The sequence below is a fragment of the Nicotiana sylvestris genome, chromosome 1 (genome assembly GCF_000393655.2).
Source record: "Nicotiana sylvestris chromosome 1, ASM39365v2, whole genome shotgun sequence".
NCBI lineage: Eukaryota > Viridiplantae > Streptophyta > Magnoliopsida > Solanales > Solanaceae > Nicotiana > Nicotiana sylvestris.
The window spans coordinates 179,189,099-179,207,111 of NC_091057.1; the positions used below are offsets into that span (position 1 = coordinate 179,189,099).

The 18,013-nt window shown below is 33.8% G+C and overlaps 1 protein-coding gene across 1 annotated transcript; it reads right to left on the bottom strand.

The window, feature by feature from the left end:
* Nucleotides 1-677: 677 nt before the first annotated feature.
* Nucleotides 678-1,667, bottom strand: LOC138877420 (uncharacterized). The gene has a single exon (XM_070157029.1). It carries the CDS (start codon nucleotides 1,665-1,667, stop codon nucleotides 678-680), a length of 990 nt encoding a protein of 329 aa, XP_070013130.1.
* Nucleotides 1,668-18,013: the final 16,346 nt, after the last annotated feature.

Here is an 18,013-nt window from a genome sequence, read left to right on the forward strand (position 1 = left end):
ATTTTCTCGTATGTGGACAAGCTGCCCAATCAACATCACAATAAGCTGTAGCCGTTTCATTATTATTGCTAGATAGAAGAATGGCTTGGCCTGATTGACTTTTGATATATCTCACAATTCGTAATGCAGCTTCCATGTGAGATTTCTGTGGTTGTTGTAGGTATTGGCGGAGTGTCTGAACACTATAGGATATATCTGGCCTAGTAACAGTTAAGTACCGAAGTTTACCTATGAGTCTTTGATAGCTGCCTTGATCTGCTAGTACTTCATCTTCTGCTAGATTATCATTGCAGAAATATTCATCAAACTCTCTTGTTGTGAGTTTTATATTTGTGTCCATATGAGTGTTAATAGGTTTAGATGCTGCTAATCCAAGTTCTGATTTAGCATTTCAATATCAGACACCATGAGGTTTGTTGCACCAGTGTCAATAATACATTTTTTTGGACAATTTGAGACTAACAAAGCAGTAATCATACCTGCTATATTTGTTGCATAACTAGTGTTGTTGCTTTCAGTGTTAGTTTTGTTGAGAATTTGCAATATTTGTTCATATTGATCTTTTGTAAAAGCTCCTATCTGTGGAATTGGCATTGACTGTGAATTATCAGCATGACCTAAGTTTTGAAAAGAGTTAGTCATCTGGGATTGTGCCTGCTGATAAGTTCTAGTTTAGTTCACATTAAGCTGTTGATTTGGTATTTCTGCAAGCACATTATATACTGCTGGTTCTCCTGTTCCACCATTAACTTTTTTTTTAAAAAAAACTTGAAATCTGGTGGGTAAACAACAATCTTGAAGCAATTTTCCTTGCTATGACCTTTGAGCTTACAGAAATCACATTGAACATTGTAATTCTTTTTATATCTTTGATTTTCTATATTTCTTGTATACATTGCTACATCATAATTTCCTAATGGATTTGCACCTAAGACTCCAGATGTAGCAGCTACTGCCTTTTGACTCTCATCACTTATGATCATTGAATATGCTTGATTAATCGTTGGAAGAGGGCTTCTCATGAGAATTTGACTCCTGGCTTGTGAGTAGGATTCATTAAGACCCATAAGAAACTGAAACACTTTTAGCTTTTGCAGATACACCACAAAGTCCCTAGATCTTGGACAATCACATCCAGGAACTGGTATTAAGGCTTCAAATTCTTTCCACGTATCCTTCAATTTTGAATAATACACAGATACAGAGGAAGTGCCTTGGGTCAGTGTGGCTATTTCTTTGTGCAAATTAAACGTTCTTGCATCATCTACCTTATAAAACCTTTCATATAGATCATCCCAAACCACCTGAGCATTAGAGGCATACATTATGCCACCAAGAAGACTACTATTTACAGAATTCATGATCCATGACAGTACAATAACATTCACTCTCTCCCAATGATTTTCCATAGTTGCAGGAAAGCTTTCTTTACTACAAGAACCATCTACCATCCCTAATTTGTTCCTTCCTAGCAAAGCAACACGCACAGATCGATACCAAACTGAGTAATTCTCGATCCCTGTTAGCTGAAAGGAAATAATCTGTATACCACTCACATCTGAGGGATGAAGAAACAAAGGGTGATTATAATCAATATATGCTGGTTGATTTGATACTGCAGTAAAAGTTTGATTCAGATGAGAACTATTGTCTTGTTGATCACCCATTTTGCAAATCTTGAATTTTTCCGATACAATCAAGAATTGTGAAGATTGAATTTGAATTGCGGAATTGGATCAAATCAAAGCTGGATAATCTTGCTTTGGTTGCTCTGATACCATGTTCTAATTACAAGAGGATTGATGAATGTCACTGATTTAGTGACTGAAAGAAGAAGAAGACAAAGCAGAGAGTGGGAAGAAGAAGAAGAGCAGAACGTCAGAGAGAGAATCATCAGATCTTTATTATTTTTCTTAATACAAATAATGATGTATACAATGTTATTTATAGTTGCTAACTAGCTTAGACTAATTAAGACTAACTAACTAACTACCATCTTAACCGAATAACTAACTAGTTGATGTAATTACTAAACTATCCTTATTAGCTAAGTAATACTTTCTTTAACAATTATGCATGTTATAGACAAAAAAATATACAAATTTTATAAACTTTTTTGACTACCAAATATAAATAGTTTATGGCGCGGACCAAAAGTGATAATACGCCTTGATTGTTGCAAAAAAGAAATGAAATTACGGAGCACTTCAAACTTGTAGTTTTCCCGGTTCCCTTCAGATTTCTAGCCAACTTCTTCTTAAAAATTTATACTATTAAACTGTCTGCTGCTACCTTAGTACAATCAATTAGACACCAAAGATTCTTAAATCATCCAAAAGATTTCAAGTGAGTTCTTATCCAATTTTTGGTTATGATCAAGCCTTTAAAATTTCAGAAATGTCCCAATCAAGTCCCTAATAAACTCCTATTTCAGCGTCACCAACACCACTCTTCTCACTTTACTAGTTACTACTAAATGGCGACTGTCATGAAACTCAAAAAAGAAATAAAAGAAAACAAAAGAATGGACCTGGTGGCATGTCAGCATAATTGATGTTTTTTATTTTATTTTGCAGATGGTATCATTTTCCGACCATATATTGAACATTAAAATTTGTCATATTGTGTTATAACAAAGTATTTTGCCTAACTATAAGGGCATCAAAACGGCAAACAAAGTACTGGCTTACTCTCATAATAAGATAAATTAATAACCATTAGTTCTCTCTATCCCGCTCTATCAACTGTGTGCGAGTAGAATTATTCGTGTTTTGGTTTGAATTGAGTTTTACTCGACACTCCTCCGTTTCATATTATATGAGGTAGTTTGACTCGGCACGGAATTTAAGAAAAAAGAAGAAGACTTTTGAAACTTGTGGTCTTAAAAGCTTAAGGGGTAAAAAGTTTGTGGGGCCATAACATTTGTGTGGCTATAAAAGCTTCTCATTAAAGGTAAATAGGCAAAATGAAAAAGTTTAAAGTTGAATTATTTCTAAATTTAGAAATATGTCATTTGTTTTGAAACAGACTAAAACGGAAAGTAACTCATTTAATATGAAACGGAGGAAGTATTTTTTTAATTAATAACTACTATGTCCGGAATGACTTGACTTTGCTCAAGATTGTAGAGGAATGAAACATTATATTAATCTCCCTTTTCCCTTTCATCTTAGTTAACGAGCAGTATTAATGTAAGAAGATTGTAATGATCAAATTAAATGTCTAAATAATTGCCTCAAAGCACTTGCAACCTCTGAAAAGACATAGTATTTCCAGAACGGAGTGCCTCTTCACCAAAAAAGTAACTTAAACAATGCCAAGGTGTAGTTTAAAAGTTCAGAATAGATTAGGTAAAAATTAGTCACTAATGCTTGTCAACTAGCTAACTCAATCAATTACAACCTTCTATTAATCCAATGAATACTCGATTGTCCTAAATCACATAACAAAGTTTCATTATTTATCGTAGACCAATGTTGATGTTTCGTACGGCTAATTTTTCTAATCAAAAAGCCCTTTTGTTTCCTCCTAGTAATGCTACGTTGGTTTATTATATCGTTACTTTACTGCCAACATAATATATAGAATTATTGATGGATAAGGTTGTCAAAAATAATAATATTAAAGGGTCTCATTCACCCACAAGTTGAAACCATTCACATTTCATCTCTCGTCAATCTATCTTCCAAACTTGTCCTTGATATGTATTATTTGAGAGAGAGGGACAGAGAAACAAAAGTAATGGTTGTTCCATGTCACAATTGCTATTATTATTATTATTTTGAAATAATTTTACTTTTGACCTTTTAATTATTAGCAGTCTTGTGTTAGTCCTTCTAAAATTCATTGAATACATTCAAACCCTGAATTAACTTAAGTGTTTTTAATCCCTTAGCTTGAGAGTTCACATATGAAATATGTAAAATTTAGATTAATTCCTATAACTATATATTACCTTCAAATGTGCAGTAACAACACAAAATTCATCATATACGTGAAGATTCACAAGCAGAAGAATAAAAATTGCACGTTTTAATTTATTGAAGGTTAAGTTATAAATGTCAATCAGATATCGTAGCAGGATCAATTAAAATTGTATACGGTCGAAACCGGGTTTGTCTATTGTGTGGCAAATCAAGACTGAAACGTGACAGGTTAAAGCTCGATCTCGGGTTATGTCGAACCGAGGTACGAAGTTACAGCATCGAGCTCGTGATCCCGGGACAGAACAAGATCGAGGAAAATGTGCCGAGCCGAATAACAGAGGGCCGAGATATCCGCGATCAGTTGAAGATCACGACGGGAATCTTGACACGTATCAAGGAGAGACGCCGATTAATTAACAAATCATGAGATTTTTTACTTTGTATAGAGTTGTATCAAGAGTAGGACACCCCTACTATATATAGGGAGGGGGGATCTGATCATCTGTAACATATATTGAAATACACAATATAAAGCAATATACTGTAATTTCTAGTTCAATTGGTGTGGTTTGCATTTATTTTCTTATCGCCAATTTCAATATTAATCTGTCTTCTCAATTTGTACCAAGTTATATCACATTTTCTTAAAACCGTGTATAAATTCAATTGTTATCCGATTTTGAGGGTAAACAAAAATTTATCAGTATTTCAGGGACCAAGAGCGCAAATTTTATTCCCTGTCGCTTGGGAGTTTCCAAAAGCCGCATTTAGCTTAAGTTTCTTGGTTTGTCAAACCATGCAGGCTGTTTAATTTCTCGAAAACTATAAATAGAACAGGTTCTTAGAATACTGGACAAAAGAGAAAGAAGAGGAAATTAGAAGGAGAATTAAGAAACAGAGACGAAACCACATTTGTTATACTATAAAATTATGGTGATTCAAAGGTTGGAAATGTGCATCGGAATGATGAAATTGGCGTTTGAGTTCGTTGTGGTGTTTGTAGAGGCAGTTGGTACTGTTATCTCGCAAAACAACTCTTCTTCCTTGTCAACACATGATTCCTCTGCCAACCGAAACTACGTTGCTACAACGCCTTACATCGGCCTTCTTCCATAAATTGTTTATTTTTTCACTTCGAATATTCAGTATTCGAAACTTACTGGTCCGACTTATTCCAATTTCATAAACGTTGTCTTTCTGAATTCCCGAAAAAACCACATAGAGAAGGAAAGATTACATGCAAGGAACATGTGACAACTGCAGTTTACTTTCTTCTTTTTTTCTCTCACTGAGAGGAGTCTTTGTAAAATGTAGAATCAGCTTCAGAAGAGCTTTTTTGGGAGAGTTGTTAGATTTAGTTTCTTTTCCTGTTCCTTTTTTTTTTGTGGTTACTTTTATATTTATTTAATGTGATTTGTCATGAGCTTATTAGTGTTGGCAAGCTTTTGAGGTTTGATCATCTACACCAGCTTTCTTGTTAAGATTGTAGCATATATAGCTAAAGATATTAAGCTCAGTTTTCCTGCATTATCTTTAATTTCCATATGCTTTATTTTTTTTTATTTCAATTAACGAGTCAACCATTCGATGATTAGGGTTGTTGGTAGATACATGTCTATCCAATCTTATCTTCGCTTGACTATATAAGATAGTTTTCTTTCTATGAATAGATTACAAAAATCGGGTTAATGGATACGTGTCTGTAGTCTGGATGATTGTCCAAATTTTGATATCAGCTTAATGTATCGACTATAAAGAAATGAGAAAAAAGAAACGAATTGAGTACACTTTACTCTCTTACAAATTTTCAAAATTGTGGCATAGTAAAAGCAATGGGACGGTTGCATTATTCGAAGCATTCGATTAACTATTGTTATTGGATGTTTTAAGAACAATTTGTCATGTCTTATAGGGTGTTGGGAGCATACGAACAAAGTACCACATAGAAAGTAGAAAAGAAAAATAAACTAGTTATAAGGAGTTGGATACTCTTAATAATGTGAGACCTTTTGGGGAAAACCGTACGAGCTTGACCCAAAATGAACAATATCACACACCAGGTTAAAAGTATCTTTTGGGCCGTTTTAGCCCAACAACTAGTCAGAGCCAATGGTTTGACGAGAGGAGTATGGAGATGGCCATGTGATGGCATGGGCCCAGCTTAGTGCCTTTGCCCGTCTATGTGCCGGTTCACTACCTTTACCCATAGCTTCAAAGACGCATATGATGTGTCATGTGGAACTTAGTTCAAGGGGGAGATTGTTGGGAGTATGAACAAAGTCCCACATGGAAAGTAGAAATAAAAGGCCAAATACATAGACAACCCATTAAACTTGGCCCAATTTTTTATTTTGGCACTCTAACTCAGTCTTGTTCCATTTTGGCCCTCCAACTCCATTTCTTGTATTCCACTTTAACATAAAAGCTGACTCCAGTAAAAACAAAAACAGTGCGTGTATTCACATAAATCTGATGTGTAATTATATCCAATCAAATATTGCCATTTCATCCATGTCAAACCAAATCCCTAAACCCTATATCCGAACCCGACCCACCAAATCCAATAAAAATATGCTTCCACCTTCACTGTCCCGTAAAAATACACCCCTTACTGTGACCCTACTCCGTAAAAATCCCTAATCTAACACGAGGTAACCTTCGATTTTTGATGATTTCTTCATGATCTGAAGACGTGATTGTTGGCCTTAGAAGTAGCGAATGTTGTGGTTCTTGTACTGGTAAGTGTCGATTTTTCAATGCATTGCTATTTTTTTGCCCTATTTTTTTGGTCTAGGTATATTGGGAAATTGATACGAAAGCTAGGTTTTGTATTTTTGAAAACAGTGTGTGTATAACACTGTTGGTAATCGTCTCTTTCTTCTTTTTCATGTCAGATTAAAGTTAAAAAAAATGGCAGAGGATTATATTATTGTCTGTTTCCACCATGGTCGAACTTTATCAAAGCGCCTGACCCGAAATACATTGGTGAGAGAGAAATAAAGGTAACTCCTATTGACAAGGACCACTTTTCTGTTGTCAAGTTGATTAATTATTCAAAGGACATGGGGTACGAAACTGTTGGGGGATTCTATGTATTTAACTCTAATTCCAATGATTTTGTTCTGTTGGAAAATGACAACCAGATTTTGAATATTGTATCTCAGAAACATGGTGCTTTTCTTGATTTGTTTATTAGTCATGTTGGTTTGCTGGAAGAAGGGGTCCCATTTGGCTTAGACAGTTCAATAAATAATGGGTCTAGGGCAACATTAGATGGCTTAGACAATATAAATGCTCAACAAAATGCTGTAGAAAACCAACCTCTCATTGAACAGGTAGAAAACAACACATATTTGACTAGAGAGGAAGAAAGCTCTAGTCTAGGAGATGACAATACTATTTTGCCTTCAGATCTGGAGAGTAGTGAATCTGAATTAGATGTTATACCTGAGGAAGATGATAGTGAGTTAGATGATGAGTGTAGAGCCTTAAGGCAAGAAAGAAGAAGAAAAAACAATCAAAACCCAAAGAAAAAGAGGAAGAATCATACTCCCACACCAGAGGTTGAGTTAGGAGAGGCTGGAGCAGACAAAGGGTTTGATGACATTGAGAGGCCAAACAAAAGAGACAAGTATGCTGGAAGATTGGGGGGGGGGATGAGGACTACTACAGTAGTTCAGATATTGGAAGTGATGATAGTCGAGATGAGTTGGATGTTCTAGCTGAAAGGGGTGTTGACTTACTAGCTAGAAGGAAGAGTAAAAAATTAAGATTTGACCCAGATTGTAAAATAACTATTGTCACACCTCCTTTTTCCGCCCCCGCGGGGGGGCGTAGGGAGTTTTTCCAATTAAAGGACAATCGAAATGGGATTTGTTTATTTATTTCAGAGTCGCCACTTGGGAGATTTAGGGTGTCCCAAGTCACCAATTTAATCCCGAATCGAGGAAAATATTCGACTTTCCAAATGAAGTCTGCGAACCAGAAATTCTAAGTAAGGAATTCTGTTGACCCGAGGGAAGGTGTTAGGCACCCCCGAATCCCGTGGTTCTAGCACGGTCGCTTAAACTGTTGTAATGGCTAAAATATCTGATTTTAATACATGTTCAAAAACTATAGTGCAATTTTAACTTTTAACCGCTTTTATTGTTATTATTATATTTTTAAAGAATGTGAACATCGTTTAAAAACATGTCTTTGGATTGCGTTACATAAAATGCATCCACGATCCGGAACATATTTTTATTCAATGTTTTGGGATTTGGATTTGGGTCGCATAAATGCGTACCCGTGTTTAAGAATGTATTATTATTATATCGCGCCTAAAGCGATTAGCGCTTTATTACTTTGGGGAAGGCCGTGAAATTTGCTAAACGGCCCATCCCGAAGTTTAAGTAATCAATTAAATTTTTATCGAGGGCCCCACAATTTGTGTGTTTTATTTGGCGAGGCTCGTCTCATTTATTTTAAAAGGATAATCCTAAAGTGCCTACATTTCTTCTATTAACTTTGTCTCTACAAAATAAAAGAGAAAATATTTTAATTTATTTACATGTTATTACCTAGTTACATTATACTAGGCATGTTCTCAGCTTGTCAAATTAAAAAAAAAACATGGCAATCTAATTTTAATCCTAGACTATTTACATGCTGAAATTAACCAATATTATTTAACTTAAACAATATTTCTGCCAAATTCCTACTAGATGGCCTATTCGTTTGATTTTTGATTCGACGGAGTTACTACACCATTTATTTATTTTTAGGCAATATATGTAGACAATTCATCTGTTAAGCTATCGTCGGATGTTCCACTATATGTATTAAATAGCTATATGATTCTGATTTTTACAAACTAAATAAATTATACATACAAATAAAATTCAGAATATAATTAAAGCTAATTCAAAATTTCAACTCTTCATTTTTTTGTATTCATGCTTCATATTCGGATTACAACAACCAGCGTGTCAGATGTGTACCTGATATTGGAAGTAAAAGAAAATGAAGATGAGAATCAGCAGCAGTAATAACAGTACAACACAGCAGCAACAATCCAGCAACAGTAACAACCCAGGAACAGAGTTTGCAAACCGGTGGAGTATTAATCCCAAAACAAAACAAAAGCTTCAAGCTTTGATGAAACAACAATTAATTCTGATTTCAAACAATGAAAGAAAGCAGAAGATTTTTTTTTAGTTTTTTTTTATTTGAAAATTTAAATATTTTTTCGGAATTTTCTCTCTCTTAAATGTTCAGCCCTTTTTTTCTCTCTCTTATTCTCTGTCCGTTTTTTTTCTCTCTATCTGTATGTGTTCTCTCTCTGTCTTCTTGTTCAAGACTTCCTATATATAATCCCATCCCATAAATCTTTTAATCAATTAAAATCAACCCATTTTCTCTACCAAACCCATTATCTTCTCACTCATCCCCATTACATTAAATAAATATATCACACCACCCCATTATATTTTGTCCCCCATGCCTAACATAAACAAATACAAGATTCCCCCACACTAAAATTTGTCTTGTCCCCCCTTTATATTAAATAACTATATCACAACCCACCCCATTTCATTTTGTCCCCCATGCTTCATATAAAAAATTACAAAATGTACAATTTTTAAACTACCTTTCCGACCTTATTGCAAATTATTATTTTACCCCCGAACGTACTACAAATTACCAAATTACCCCATCAGCTATAACAAATCAATTAATCAAACTTAACCAAAATATAGACAATATGATCAATTTCTAACAATGTTCAAACAACAAATCACATGAACATGATTTCTTCAATATTTCAACAACAAATCACATGAACACAAATTGAACAACAAAGAACAACTAAAATTTGATTGAACAATATTTTAGCAACAAACAATCCTATTTTCGGATTCAACAACAACAACAAACAAGTATATTTAGATTTCTAAATTCAATCATATTGAACTTAAAATTAACTCTAACAACATTACAACCAACAATTCCTATATTAAACTTAAACAAGATTATGAGACAAATTCAAGAAATAATCATAAATGATAAACAAGAAATCAAACTATACAAATTTCGGATTCAAGATCAACCAAACAAAGTATGAACATGAATGAAAATATTCAATAACAATAACAAACAAACTTTGTTCAAACTTCGAATTAAACTTAAACAAAACAAATAAACATATTCAAATCACTAATCTTCAAATAATCAACTAATCTTTCTTAAATTAAATCCAACGAAACTTATAACAAAGATGCATGATCCAAAAATTAAAACCAAAACATAACTTCACATTAAATCACTAAATTAAAACCAACTTCAAAAAATGAATACGAATTAAATCTATATTAACAACAAACAACGGATTTAAACGATTTAAACTAACACCTTTCTACATTAAAACTAAATCCTCTTAAAATTAATAAAACAAACTGAAAATAATTAAATTGAATCTTCAACTTAAATCTAACAACAATATAATTAAACTAACAATTTTTATCTAAAACAAAATAAGAAAAATAAAGCAAACTTATGCTAATTCAAAATCTGAAAATATCAAACAAATTATGGACGTAATAGAACTTAGAATAACTAACCGTGAATGTCCAAGCTGAAAGCAGAAGAAGCAGCTATGGCAGCCATGGATGGAGGTCGAAGCTCGAGCTTTGACGAAGAACGAAGAAGATGAAAGCAACCACCATGGACGACGATGGCAGAAGCAGTAGGGGAGGTCGATATGTTGCTGCGTTCAACGACTAAGGTCGTCGATTGAGGAAGAAGACTGAAACAGTAGCAGCAACATCCGTTTGGAGCGGTCATGGCCGCTCGTCGAAGATGGACGCGGCAGCATGGGAGGTGAAGCAGAAGACGATGAAGGAGCCGAGGCACGGCGGGGTCTATTTGGACGCGAGGGTGGTGGAGCTTGTGTGTGGTTGATGCATGTGTGTGTGTTATTGATGGGGAGGCAGAAGGGCTGCCATGGATGTGTGCTTGGAGCTTTGGAGGAGAAGTGAAGAAGAAGATAGGGGATGGGGGCAGGTGAGTTAGTGTTTTTTAGGGTTTTTGTTTTCTTATTTTTTGTTTTGTTTTTGTGTTGTAAAAATGAAAAAATGAAAATGAAGAGGGGGAGTTGGGTTGTTGGTACTGGACTGGGTCGACCCAGTTCGAAATGGACTGGGTCGTTTGGGAAGATTGGGTCATTTTTTGGGCCTGTGGCTTGAAATCGAAGAAGAGGCCCAATTCCGACTTTCTTTATATTTTGCTCTCTTTTCTTCTTTTATTTTTCTAAAACTAAAATTATAAAAAATACTTAAATTATTATTAAGAACTAAATTAAGTTATAAAAGCGCAAATTAACTCCCAATAACAATTAACGCACAATTAAGTAATAATTAAGCATAAAATTGTATATTTGGACATTAAATGCTAAAAATGCAAACGATGCCTATTTTTGTAATTTTTATTTTTTGTAAAACAAACTTAGTTACTAACAATTGTATAATTAAATCCTACTTGCGAAATGCGATATATTTTTGTATTTTTAATAATTTAACAAATAAACATGCACAAACAAACATACAAATAGTTACACAAAATATCACAAAATTGCACACAAAGAAAAATTATTTTATTTTTGAATTTTTTGGGAGTAATTCTCATATAGGGCAAAAATCACGTGCTTACAACTATATTTGAGCTTGGTATGGTCTTTGAGAATGCTATGCAATTTAGGAAAGCAGTGCAATCTTATGCTATAGAGTACAAAGTTCAGCTAAAACTTAATCCCAATGAGAAGCACATGATTAGAGTAAAGTGTAAAACAAAGGGCTATGTACATGAGAGCTATATGCAAGCATTGACAGAGATTCTAGGGACTTTATTGTGAAGAAATACCAACCAATTCACAAGTGCACTACCAAAAACAAAAACAAGTTGTGCACTTCCAAGTATATTGCACATAAATATAAAGACATGATCATATCCCAACCAAATATAAACTTTGGGAAATTAAGGAGTGGGTTAGGGATCAAGAGGGGTTATATGTGGGAAGGACTATCTGTTATAGAGCTAAGTGTATGGTACTCAAGTAGTTCATGAGGACTGGAAGTTGGAATTCTCTAGGTTGTGTGACTATGTTGATATCATTAAAAGCACAAATCCTGGAAGTTCTTGTTGGATCAGGATAGATAAAGATACTAAACCTGGAAAGAACTTGTTTGTGTATTTTTATGTGTGTTTTGATGCTCTTAAAAGAGGGTGGTTAGAAGGTTGTAGGAAAATTATTGGATTTGATGGATGCTTCTTGAAGGGGTTATGTAAAGGTGAGTTGCTAGTAGCTGTTGGTAAAAATGGGAATAATCAAATATTTCCTAAAGTTTGGGCTGTTGTTGACCAGGAGACAAAACACTATTGGACTTGGTTCATTGAAAATTTGATTTCAGACTTGAACTTAGGAGATGGAGTCGGCTTAACAGTTATGTCAGATATGCACAAGGTATTCTCTTTTAAATAATCTGTTTCTATTTGTATAATATAATGTTTCTGCATTTTATTGTTGACTTAAATTGTTATTTTGTTGTTTTGTAGAGTCTGGTTCCAACTATTAGTGAGCTACTACCTAATGCAGAGCACAGAATGTGTGCTCGACATATTTGGTCTAATTGGGCCAAAAACTGGAGAGGGGAAGAAAGAAGAATGCAATTTTGGAAATATGCTAAGTCTTCATATGAAATAAAGTTCAAGGAAGAAATTGCAAACATGGCAAAACTTGGTAAGAAGGAGATATGTGAAGACTTACTCGCATAAAACAAAGAATGTTGGTGTAGGGCTTACTTTTCTACATGTTCTAAATGTGATACTGTTGAGAATAATATGTGTTAAACCTTCAATTCTTGGATAGTAGAACCAAGACATAAGTCAATTATTACTATTTTAGAGGAAATTAGACACAAAATTATGAATATGCATGTTGATATGAGGAGATTTGCTGAGACTTGGATAATAGACATTTCACCAATGACAAGGTTAATATTAGAAAAAAACAAAGAGCTTTCTAGGAAGTGTAAAGTGTTGTGGAATGGAGATTCTGGATTTGAAATAGGTGATGGTGACAAAAGGTTTATTGTTGACTTAGTAAGAAGGACATACACATGTAGAACTTGGCAGTTGAGAGGCATTTCATGTGCTCATGCTGTTTTGTGCCTTCTATGACTTAGACCAAGAACCAGAGAATGAAGTCGAGGATTGGTACAGACAGAATGTGTTTATAAAGGCTTACCAATATGTCATACAACCCATGCCTAATATGAAGATGTGGCCTGAAACAAACAACCCCTCTATTGAACCTCCTGAACCAAAACCAATGCTAGGAAGACCTAAAAGATGCAGGAGAAAGTCAAAGGATGAGCCAAAAAAGAAATATGGAAAGTTGTCAAAGAATGGGGAGAAAATGACTTGCTCAAAGTGTCATCAATTGGGCCACAACATAACTTCTTGTAAATCAGTGGTAATTGTTACTTTATGCTGTTTTATTTTTGTAGATTTTGATGTATAATTGACTATGTATTGTTGTTTTATAGCCTGGATTAACTTCCAATCACCCAATTCAACCAACTCAACAATCTCAACCAATCCCACCAGCTCCAAGTAGATCATTTCAAACTAGCAATCCACCTTCAATGTGTAATGACACATCCGCAGTAAAAAGAAGTAGCCAAAATCAGTCTACTGGTATTTGCAGGGGAAGGGGTAGAGGTCTGGGACTTAAAAGGCCAAGGCCAGCAGTAGGTTTTGGAGTATATACAGACATTAGGAGTGGAAGAACAATTATCAATGTAAGCTTGAACTTGTATTACTTTGCTATGGCTTTTATCAATTTAAGTAGTGACTGATTGATATCATTTTGCAGTTCGGTATACCTTCTGAGAGAGTGATAACACCTGGAACTTACAAAGATACATTTGCAACAAATATAGATCTTGGATTTAAGCCTCGTGGTCTCAAATGGAAGGGGAAAAATGCAGTAACAACTTCTCAACTGCAGCAGATGCGAGCAACAAGGAATATAGGGTCTTCTCAACAAAGTGGAAGCAACATGTAGTGTCTTACTTCAGATAAAAACTTGTTTGGCACCATGTGAGGTGTTATGTTTTTTGCAGTTTTGTTTCAAGAATGTGATTTAAACACATTGTTATATTTTTGGCTTTGGGCAGTTTTGTTAAGTCTGCGAGTTGCAAAAACGGTTGGCTTTTGGTAGCTTTGTGAAGTGTTATGTTTTTTGTGTTAAGTTTGCAAGTTGCAAAAATAGTTGGCTTTTGACTTTTGGTTTTGCCAGTATTCATCGACTTAGAGTTATACGTTTTGCCAATATTCATGGCTTTTGGCTTTTGGTTTTGCCAATGTTATACGTTACTCCCCACAAAATATGACTTCCTTTATATCTTTGGTTGGTTTATATTGGATATTTATGTATCTACCGAATAGCTAATTACTTGGATATTTGGTTGGTGCAAAAAACTGTATTGCCGAAATTCTGGAAATTTACCAATCTATTGAGTTATTTGAAATCAACAAACAAGAAATTTTGCAATTGACCAAATTGATTTATCACCAACTAATATGAACTTTTGAAACTTGTAAGGGCTGACCAATTACATCAATTTGACTAAAATTACATCAATAAAACCCGGAAAAACCTAGCCAATTCCATAACATGTACACAACAAGAAACACAACTAACTTCTTCCACATGGCCAACTATGCATCTCTTTTTCCTTGTTCACTTGAGCTGAAAACTCATCATCATGCCATCTAAAATAATTGCAGCCACGCTGTAAAACACAAGAAAAAAGCAAATAAATCAATGTAAATATAGACAAGAAAATGGGAACACTAAAAATGAAATTCGAAAATGATTCACTTACTTTGTCAAATTTACACCCATAAAAGCGACGACCTGGATTTCTTGGTGTCCATGATACTTTCAGTTCAACTTGAAATCCACAACAACAAATATCCATTCCATTGTGAGAAAATAATTTTCTTTGAGACATGAATTCACTTCAAACTTCAAGCTTAGTAGAAATAAACCCACAACAAAGAAATCAGATTAAATAAATGGGGCAAAGTATGAAATCGCCAGATTAGCCTTCAAACTTGGCTCTTTGAAACTTTGAGAGTGAAGGTGGGGCAAAGTAAACGAGGAAGGAAAATAATGAAGATGAAATAATGGGGAAGGAAGATGGGGGATTACTATGGGGCCAACATTTATGTTGTTACCGTTGGAGATGGAAATTTGGCTGAAAAAATATCCCTCACGCGCCTACAAGGTGTGGCAAATCACATACTCAAGCTAGTCAGCTTTTGTGTTAAAGTGGAACACAAAAAATGGGGTTGGAGGGCCAAAATGGAACAAGACTAAGTTAGAGTGCCAAAATGAAAAATTGGGCCAAGTTTAATGGGCTGTCTATGTATTTGGCCAAAAAAAAAACTACTTATAAGGAATTAGATACTCTTAATGGTGTGAGGTCTTTTGGGAAAAATCGTGCGGATTTGGCTCAAAGCAAACAATATCACACCATGTTAAGAGTACTTTTAGACCGTTTTAGCCAAACATGTGGAACTTAATGTCGTTATCTTTATATATACAGTTGGTGAAAGAGTAGCTGAGCGAGGACCCAAGTGTCCAAAAAAATAGAGATAGTAGAATTAATTTTTCGAAAAAAAGAGAGATCCTAAATAGATTTTTGGTAAACTATGACTTTTATAACCATTGTAATACAAACATTTATATATATTCTTCTCCTGATATTTACTTGCATTTTCTCTAATCGAATTGACAAGGGAGAAAATATAACCTTTATTTTCTGACGGAAAGGAAAATGAAATTTTTTAAAAGTTGATTAAGTCTTCGGAGGAAAATGGTCATATATTCTTCAATAATATTCAAAGTTATCAGAAAATAAAAAATGCAAATATCAAGCATCAGCCAGATTCGTCTTTCCCTCCTTCAAAGGGAAGAGATATTGTGAAAACGTGTGATTCTTGACTACTGAAGGAGAAGGGAAAAAGAAAAAAAGAAAAAAAAGAAGAAAAGTTTCAAACCTTGAACAAGACATATGATATTTGAAACCACATTTCACATTATGCTTCAGATTTTTCAATATTAATTAATTAGTACTCCTACTAGTTTGGTAGTTGCAAACTTGCAATATTATAAATAATTAGACATGATTAGCACTTATTTTATTTCTTAAATTGCTTGTATTTACAAATACTTGAACATGTGATGTGCATGTTTTATGACTTTTTCTATATCAATATCTAATTTCCGTATATAATCTCCTCAGATGCTGGTGATATTCTTCAAAATTTGTGCTGATACTAACGATTTTTAATATTATATTTATTACTGAAAATAGAACAAAAGAATATAATAGTCTGCAATTATGTAGAGTTGCAATTATTAACTACAAGAAGCATCATGTTTGTTGACATTTCCCTCCAATTATTTAATTCCAAGAAAAAAACATCATACATTTGTTGACAGTTGCGTTATTTAACATTATGCACCATGATTTTCAGGTATTGCTGGTTGGTTTCGGTGCAGATTAATTAAACAAATAATTTTTATATCGTTTGATAAAGAGGAATAAAGGACAATTAGCAATAACTTGAAACTCAAGATTCAACTACAAAAACTATCTCATCAAGGATCAAACGTGGCAGGCTATTGATGAATAGAAAAACTTATTTGTCCAAGTAGTTGTTTCAAATAGAAAATATATTCCCCTGTTAAAATTATTTACACCGATAGGGAATATAAAACGTTAAAAGAATTACATAAAAATACAGCTGACCCAAGTACATTACCAAATTGACCCATATTGCAACAATAATGGGATACGCAAATGTAAACTTGAAAACTATGGCTATATAGGTGCAATATAGTATGCAGAGTTGGACGTTTGTGCAAATCTCTCACCTTAAAAAAATTGGGGAAATTTTCGTTCCTATACCATATAGGAAACTATATTATCAAATATGTTCATAGTTTGCATATTATCCTTCATGTTAATAGTATTCTTACAAAATATAGACAATGCATTAAATAAGGAATCATTGTAGCTGTAGGATTCCTTATTTAGGCGCGCTAAAATTGGGGAATTAAATATCGACTTCACTCTGATCTTTCACAACGCAGATCAAGATTTTCCATACTCTGTTTTTGCGATACACTCTGTTTCCAGAATTCTCTCTACATCTCTCTCTATCTCTCAATCCCAAATTTCAGCAATACAAAGCAAAGGAAAAGAGAGCAGCAATTCCACCATTGACAGCCATTAAAAATCTTGAAAGCTTTAAATTCAAATCTGGGTTTTCAAAAATCATTATTTGTTTGGATTGAGTGTTGTTGAAAATAATTGGGAATATGATTTGGAGTTTATATCTCAATTTTGAGGGGTTTTGGTGAAGATTAGACTTGGTTTTGACTGAATTTGAGATTGAAACTCGAAGAAGAAGAAGAAGAAGAAGAAGAAGAAGAAGAAGAAGAAGAAGAAGAAGAAGAAGACGCATTTTGCAGAAATTATAGAAAAATTGTAGACTGTTGTTTATTTATTTTTCTTTTATTCATTTACCTATTGTATGAAAGTTGAACAATATTGTATAAAAATTATATTTAAGTGGATGATTTAGTACTGTTTTGGACAAAAATATGTATCAACAATGTGAAACATACATTTCAGGGGAAGCATGTCGAGTCCAAATATGTACCCAATTTATAGATATTTTGTAGATAAATTGTAGATTATTTGTATTCTAATTGTAGATGCTTTATTTTCTGTTTTCACAAATAAAAAATGACTAAAACTTCTACAAATCTTCTGAAAAAACACAATTGTGTCAAAAATCCCAATTATGCTACAATTGAATGGGAATTGGGATATTAAAATTCAATGTACCCAGTTTGTAGATATTTTGTCGATAAATTGTAGATTATTTGTATTCTGATTGTAGATGCTTTGTTTTCTGTTTTCACAAATCAAAACGACTAAAACTTCTACAAATCTTCTGCAAAAAAC

Coding starts and splice junctions, on each gene's coding strand:
- LOC138877420 (XM_070157029.1), bottom strand. CDS start 1,667: ATGGGTGATCAACAAGACAATAGTTCTCATCTGAATCAAACTTTTACT.